Source organism: Haliotis cracherodii, unplaced genomic scaffold (assembly GCF_022045235.1).
Source record: "Haliotis cracherodii isolate W230 unplaced genomic scaffold, xgHalCrac1.p SCAF_31, whole genome shotgun sequence".
Taxonomy (NCBI): Eukaryota; Metazoa; Mollusca; class Gastropoda; order Lepetellida; family Haliotidae; genus Haliotis; species Haliotis cracherodii.
This window is the reverse complement of record NW_027266288.1, coordinates 1,518,810-1,527,500: the sequence shown is the minus strand read 5'-3', so window position 1 is coordinate 1,527,500 and position 8,691 is coordinate 1,518,810. Positions and strand designations below refer to the sequence as shown.

General features: G+C 40.6%; 1 protein-coding gene across 5 annotated transcripts in view; it reads left to right on the top strand.

The window, feature by feature from the left end:
* The first annotated feature begins 1,769 nt into the window (after positions 1-1,769).
* Positions 1,770-8,691, top strand: part of LOC139477120 (high affinity cGMP-specific 3',5'-cyclic phosphodiesterase 9A-like) — a 108,985-nt gene continuing 102,063 nt past the window's right edge. For all 5 annotated transcript variants that reach the window (XM_071259670.1, XM_071259671.1, XM_071259672.1 and 2 more), the window contains exon 1: positions 1,770-2,001. In XM_071259670.1, the coding sequence (XP_071115771.1) occupies positions 1,933-2,001 (69 nt within the window). In that variant the 5' untranslated portion in view covers positions 1,770-1,932. The remainder of the gene's footprint in view (positions 2,002-8,691) is intronic.

The window sequence follows — 8,691 nt, the reverse complement described above, 5'->3', positions numbered from 1 at the left end:
TTGCGTGTATTGATAGAACTACTATTGCAACTAGTGTTTTTTTTACTACTACTACTGCTGCTACTACTGTTACTACTGCTGCTACTACGACTGCTGCTACTACGACTGCTGCTACTACGACTGCTGCTACTACGAGTGCTGCTACTACTGCTACTGCTGCTGATACTACGACTGCTGCTACTACTACTACGGATGCTACTACTTCTACTTCTACTGCTGCTGCTGATACTACTACTACTGGTGCTACTATTACTGACGCTACTACTACAGCTACTATTACTACTACTACTGATGCTGCTACTAGTGCTATCACTACTAATACTACTGATGTTACTACTAATACTGTTGCTGCTGCCAATGCAATTAGTACTAATCCTGTGAAGATCCGGGGTAGAATAGGTCTTCAGCAACCCATGCTTGCCGTTAAAGGAGACAATGCTTGTCGTTAAAGGCGACTAACGGGATTGGTTGGTCAGGCTCGCTGACTTAGTTGATGTATGTCATCGTACTCCAATTGCGTGGATCGATGCGCATGATGTCAATCACTGGATTTTCTGATTTTCAGACTCGATCATTCACAGACCGAATTTACAGCTAGAATATTGCTGAGTACGGCCTAAAACAAACAAACAGTACTACCTCAATTTGTACTGCTACTACTACTGTTACTACTACTTCGACATCTACTACTACTACTACTACTACTGCTGCTGCTACTGCTACTGTCACTGATACAGCTTCTACTACTACTACTACTACTACTACTGCTGCTGCTGCTGCTGCTGCTACCATTACTACCAGTGCTTCTACTTCTATTACTTATGGGGGGCACGGGTGGCCCAGTCGTCTAAAGCGCCGCGATTCGCTGTGTAGAGTTGCGTCCCTTGGGTACGCCAGAAACATATGATTGTTGGTTCGAATCCCGGTTCGACCCGATTATGTTTCTAGGTTTGTCAGCAACATACCCGTGCTCGTGGGTTTCACCAAAGTGGTAAACGTCTGAGACCTGCATCACTTGGGGCTTTCCTCCAACATTAAGCTGACACGCCGTGATATAACTGGAATACTGTTAAAAGCGGCGTTAAACCCAACCCACTCACTCACTCTATTACTTACAACTATTCATAAGTCACATTCATATTTCTGAATGCGGCATCACGCAACGTACAAACTGATACTCTGAAAGTATCTAGGCTTCTCGAAGACCACCGTGCATGAAACTAATACCACAAGCGTTTCATGATGGGGTGAGAGATTAATCCTGTTTACTGGAATCATAGATTATATGTATGGTTCCCCTTGGGTCTGACGTGCACGAGGCATCGGAACGTCGTTGGGATGCTCCGGGAGCAATGCGTGACCGAAGACGAGGTGGAGTTTTAAGTGGTCTCGTTTGAAAAAAATCGTTGACGAAGTTGCGTGTCGTTACATTGGCTCCCTGAGATGACAGAGCGTTTGTAGTGTAGATATAATTACTCCGATCGCATTTTCTCGCTCCAAAGTCCATTCAGCTTGAGATCGATAACGCGTTGGCACAATGCCCACATCCCTGAACACAAAAACGCCACTTATTTTATGCTACAAGTGATAAGTGGTACATGTTTGAGCTGTAACTATTGTGCCGAAAGATCGCATCGCTTGTCTCCATAGTGACTTGATGCATTTAAATCTAATTCATCTCCAAGGTGATGCGCGAAACAACGGGAGCTGGAGGCATTGGCGCGCATGCGCAGTAACACCATTAGCACGCGACAGTAGCGAGAGTATAAAAGAGCAGACGACACATTAGGGAGGAAGATCTAAGCATGACAGGCGGAGAAGGATTTAACGTGATTGTATGAATATAGCATATGTATATGGAGGTGGTATTTTTGTGGTGACATTGTGAACACTTGAAGAATAGAGTGACTGTGATACGGGACAAAAACAAGAATGGGGAACGCGTCATCGATTGAACCCTCCAAGACAGTTTATCTTGACATTAATGGCAAAGAGGAGAAGGTAGGTTACGATTGCATCGAGGCGGAAGATGCTCCGCCGACCGCATCACAACCTTAGAAAACATAGTCCTCTACTTTTTGTCAAAGGACATATTAAATGGTGTTATGTTTTAGATTGTGAAGATCATGATATTGTGTAAATGTCTGTTTTTAGATTTATATGTACTTATACATGATTTAGATTTGAATCTGTTGGAGCGCTATTTATATCTAACAAAACGAGTGGGTATGATTTGGTTAAATAGATTCCATGGCGAAATACTGTTCGTAATGAAACTAATCGTTACATTGGGCTTAGCGTGGGGTTATCATTGTTGATGTGTTGATGTGTTTCATAAAGCATTACAGACATACCATCGGTATTTGAAGCATCTTTGAAATCCAACACGTCATAGTCTCGTCCCTCGCAATCATATTAAAAGAGACGTGTCAAATGTAAGCGACGCATCAGCTGTAGAGACCTTTGACAAACGTTGACAGCCAGTTCAACCGTATACACGATCCTATCACTACAAACCTAATTTGTCCCAGGACTGAATCATCAGACGAGGTTGTCTTTACCGAGAGTCATATGGCTTCCTCTCACTGAAGCGAATATACCTGAACGATAAGATCTGACAGTTATCCTCCGTGCCCCGGGGGGTGGAGCCTTGATGAGAAACGTGACACAGGATGTGAACAATATTGACAATGTTATACAGTCAATTCAAGGTCTATGATATCTCAATTCAGCTCATCAAACTTGAGGGCCCTAGCAGCCATGTTTTTTAATGTTTTTTTACGTCTGAAGACGAATATTGATGTAGTAATAACTATTATTTGGAGATGGACTTGAATTCAAACCGATGAGAGAAAATGACAGAATGTTTTGAAAGTAAGGCCTAATTTCATTAAGATGACAGGCAACTATTTGTCATGTAACTATGACGGTGTCCCTTCACGTAGATGCCTTGTGTCATGGCTGATTTTCGGTGATCCATTTATACATTTTTTACCGCTACTCTGGTTTTTAGGCCAATGTAATATGTTTCTGCGGTTATAATCTGGCGTTGGCGTTTTATATTTGAAAAACTAAGCTGATAGTCATGCGAGTTTCTCAACTTAATACAGCGCATGATCAGTTAGGCGGAGTTTAATGAACGGAAGTAACGTGACTATACTGCCAGGTTATACTGATCAATACCATGATGTTTTAACAGAAGGGACGGTGGGGTAGCCTCATGGTTAAAGCGTTCGTCCGTCTTGCCGAAGGGCCAGGTTCGATTCCGCACATTGGTGCAATGCGTGAAACCCATTTCTGGTGTCCCTCCCCGTGATATTGCTGAAATATTGCTCAAATCGGGGCAAAATCCTTCTCATTCATTAAATGCATTCGCTCTAAATCGAAATATAAACTTCTGAAGCGATGAACTGTAGGACAGTTTATGACTTGGAGTTAGTGACTGAGTGAGTGTGGTTTTCCGCCGCTTTTAGCAATATTCCAGCAATAGCATGGCGGGGGACACCAGAAATGGGCTCCACACATTGTACCCATGTCGGGAATCGAACTCAGGTCTTTGGCGTGGCGTCCGAACGCTTTAACCACTAGGCTACCAGACCGCCCTTACGACTTGGACTAGAAACCAGAGACATCAAGTACAGATGTGTGAACCTACCCATCTCTTTAACCAGTATCATTGGTCGGCGAAATGGACTGAAAGCTATGTTTAAAAATTGCTATGAACAGTAAACAGGTCGATGTACTGCCGTTATATATTTACACACAATGACCTTTCTGCAGCTTTTAAGTTAAAAATGTTGGCAAACAAAGATTTGCAAAATTCGAAACAAAACTATTGATGAAATAAATATATAACCTGCTGTGCAAAAGAAAGTATACTATTGAAAACTGGATTTGGCTAAAACATTGCAAGCTTTATCAAATGTTACTAGGCTGAAAACAGTCGCCGTAACACTGCGGACCAAAGCTATGAAACTCGGATCAAATCACCATCGAATAGCCATTTCTTGTTGGTTTCATTTTTAGCCACAGTCAAACGTGGATGTCACGCCAACTGTGCTAGCATATCTCCGTCTCGCTACAAACTGTACAAGCTGAGCACATGTTTCTGCCTTTATAGCAACCAGGTCTACAAATTGTCGTTATATTTTTTCACACAATGACCTTTCTGCAGCTGTAAAGTATGATGGCAAGTAACGATTTGAAAAAAATTGAAACAAAACTATTGATGAAATATAAAAACTGGATTTGACCAAAACAAACTTGCTAAGGGTAACTAGGCTGACAACAGTCGCCGAAACACTGTAATCTCAAGGTCCAAAACACAACTATGATACTCGCATCAAATACATCATCATCGAATAGCCATTTTAGCCACCGTCAAACGTGGGTGTATACTTTCGCTTGCTCGGTAGTTTAGATCAGCCTACAGTCAAACATGACTAATAATGTTGACAGACAACCTATTCAGTTACAGCCCTCCGGCTTAACATACGAACGCTCTTGTGTAACAGTATTAGCCGACCGCACACCTGTCTGAAACCATCTGTTAATTGCAGATGGTGTGACTTTCGGGTGGCAGAGTGGTAAAGGTGTTGACGCGTCATGCTGAATTCAATTCATCTTTCAATTCCCCAATGGGTACAAAATGTGAAGCCTATTTCTGGCGTCGCCGGCCTTGGATGTGTTGAACTAAACGACGTAACATGATACTCACTATCTTTGGTTTTTGCCAATTTTGTGTTCTTCCTACAATTCTGAAATATTGTTCAACGAAAAACCTTCGATCTTTTACGAAAAAATTCAGTTACAAAAACATCAATAATAATATATATATAATATGGAGAATTGCATTTATTGATATCTTCTGAACAAGTATACGGGGCAAAAAACAACCACTGATGTTAAAGTAACAAATGTTATATTTGGGATAACACTTTCTTAGTAAAGTACAGATTCTACTACTTTTTTGGGTTGAGTCCCGTCCGGGATTCGAACCCACACCTGATATAATATAACATTAGTTACATCAGTGACCACTTTCTAAATGGCATTGTGTATTCACACTGATGTTAAAGTTTAATAATTTGATTGCTGGGGAATTATTTTTTCAATATTTTTATTATTTATCATATTTCTCAGATAAGTTTAGGCGGTATGTTCGATCATACCTTTTTATAGATCATTTAAAAATTATTTGGGATACATAATTTACAGTTGTATTAAAGCTTTATTTGTGTTTATTGTGCAGAAGAGTTTGTATGTCAACGACAATAAGTTAAACATGAAATTAGATCCATCCGGACAAAACTTGTCAGTGTTAAATGTACCGTGGACAGATTTTCCTGGTAAAAACGGTTCCATGGGAATAAAAGAGAAATAATAGAGAAACTAATACGAAGGAACAATTACACTACAGATACTCATTGACATGTACATAAATGTTTTAGGCTCGACAACACATGCCGCTAATTAATTTCAAATTGTTGATACATGTACATTACAAGTACTATTTCCATCTTCATTGGCGACAAGAAGTGAGGTGAGGTGAGGTGAGGTGAGGTGGGTTTAACGTCGCGTCCAAGATTATTGCACTTATATAGCGACGTGCATGTGTGTGTGTGTGTGTTGGGGTGGGGTGGGGGTGGGGTGGGGGGGCTTGTACTAGTCCGGACTCATGCCGATTTATAGCGCTAGCCCACTGAGATACCATGCCGCAGTTTAACATGAACACCCCACTCTGACAGAATATACTGACTCCGAGCCGACCAGTCCTTGTTTTAGCCCCTTAATGCCGAGCGCCAGACAGGGTAACAACAAGTACCATCTTTTAACGTCTTTTGGTATGACGCGGCCGGGGATCGAACCCCGGACCTTCAGCTCTCCTGGCGGACGCTCTACCATTAGACCACGGAGGCGGTCTGGCGGCAAGACAGTCTAGACATGTGTATGTATGCTGGTAATCCTTGTATTGTGTTAGTCGGAATGTGTTCGGTAATACAGTTAAACAATCCCTTATGATGTCAAGGCGGTTTGGAGCCTGTCATTGATAAAGTAAATGAAGCGGGCCACCTTTATGAAACATTGTTACCTTTTCCCTTGGGGCGAGTGTTCATAACCGAATGAAAACCTGGGTTTGTTCCAGGTATAACGCTCTGTTTGATGTGGCGGTGATTGCCGTCGGGTCGATACTCAATTCTAGACGCCTTGTCATTAGGGTCATGGTGAACGGGACCGGACGGTATATTTTGTATGATATATAATACTAATTACTTTGGTATTGTTTTCTATTAACCGAGTTTAGAAAGATTGATTTCGTTATAAGAGACACGTATAGTTTATGGATTTGAATGTAGATGTTTCATAACGTTTCGTTTCATAAAGAATTTAACGACTGTCGAGTAAACGAAAGTATCCATCCATGTTTCGTGGTGGATAAAAAGGAAACAAGCAAGAAAAGGCAAATCGATGAGACAATATTTAATCGGGTATTATGTTGTGTTTTAGACCATACATTTGCAGTGTTTCGGCGACTGTTTACGTTTGTAACGTTTCGATAACGCTTGTAATTTTTAGTCAAATTCAGTTTTCAAATGTATACTTTCTTTTGCCCGCAAGTATATATCCATTGACCACAATCGATGGGTAGCCCAGTGGTTCAGCGTTCAGCCGTCACGCAGAGGCCCCGGGTTCGATTCCCAACGTGCGTGTAAAATTTGAAGACCCTAACTCTGTTAGAGTTCCCGTCGTTACTGGAAGATTTCTTGCAACAATATGCGCTGAATTCACATTAAACATATTAGAATCTAAATTATTATTATTATTAATTTTCTGTTTTTGATTTTTGTGATAGTGAAAGCTTTGTTTGATATTTAAGAAAAGCTTCTCTGAGATATCACATTTTATTCAGTAAAAAACATTTATTTTCCCTCTATTCTTTTTACATACCTCCCTCCCCACCGCCCATTCCCACATACCCCTCACCCATGACTACCCCTCCTCTCCGTGAGAATATGTATCAGGTTTACAATTTTACGTTTTATTACTACAATATTTGGTTTTAAAACAATATATGTGAATCAAGTATTAATATGTTCAGCCACACGTGGATGCATAATATATTAAATTCTACTAAATTGAAATACATCTTTTAGAATGAAAACGAACTATTTTCAGCATCCTATAGCTACGAATTGATTTATGATTCATCACAATATTCGTCATACTATCACAAAACAGTAAACTACGGTTATAACGAACTCAAAGAGACCACGAAGTTTAGTTCGTAACAACCGTAGTTCGTTATCAGCGTATATACAGCATATGTACAACACATGGCCTGGACTAAAAAAAAGTTCGTTATATCGGTCAGTTCGTTATAAGAGTGTTCGTTATAAACGTAGTTTACTGTATATTGAATTATAATAATTCGTAATTCCATGTGAATACTATAAACTCCACGCCAAAATACGTGAAATACTTTATATTATTCCGGAACGATGTTAATCCAGAAAAAAATTAATCCGAAATATGTTAATCCGAAAGTGTGTTAATCCAAATATATGTTAATCCGGAAGCGTGTTCTCCGGAAACATGTAAGCTCATCGGTTATAATCCAGCAGATTAATGTAGTGTCCTCTCTTGATACATGACAAAATATATCATATACATCTCACTACACGGAAACACTTATTTTAATATGTGACCATTTGATTTTGAATTTATGTTGGCAAACACCGCACTATTCATGCTAGATCAGACAATCCAGTGACTGTTATTGTGAGGAAAGATCGATGCCGTCGGGGTTAAGTCAATTTAGTCATCGAGATCGATCGATCCCTATATCGCCTCCATAGCGATAAGCACAGTTGATGAGAAACCATTTTTTACCCAAATCCCCAGCGGGTCATCCGTGCAATGAGATATTATTTTAGAATCGTATATCTGTGGGAAAACAGACGTCCACAAGCACAAGGGGGCACGGGTGGTCCAGTCGTCTAAGGCGCCGCGACTTGCTGTGCAGAGTTTCCTCCCTTGGGCACGCCAGAAACCTATGATTGTGGGTTCGAATCCCGGTTCACCCCGATTATGTTTCTAGGTTTGTCAGCACCATACCAGTGCTCGTGGGTTTCACCGAAGTGGTCAACGTCTGAGACTTGCATCACTTAGGGCTTTCCTCCCACATTAAGCTGACACGCCGTGATATAACTGGAATACTGTTAAAAGCGGCGTAAAACTCAACTCACTCACTCACTCCACAAGCACAAACTAAACGGCCGGGGACAAGAAAGTATACACCCATGTTTGATGGTGGCTGAAGATGAAACAAGAGAGGTGATGTATTTGATACTGGTATCACAGTGTTGAGACCTTAAGTCTTAAGTGTTCAGCCTTAAGTGTTCAGCCTTGTAACGTTTCCATAATGTTGGTAATTGTTTGATCAAATCCCAATTTTCAAGTATACACTTTCCTTTGCCCGGGAGATTAACAACTTAGTTGTCGAAGGGGCTACATGTTTTATTGTATTTAAGTCTCTGAGGGGCATTTGGAAGAACGTGATAACAGTCTCTTGTATTTGTTAATGAATATCATTAACACAGATTGACCTATGTCATCATTAAAGACGACTATAGACGATTACCAAACACGGATCATTATTCCCCGTGGTTATAGTCATTGTCTGAACATGTC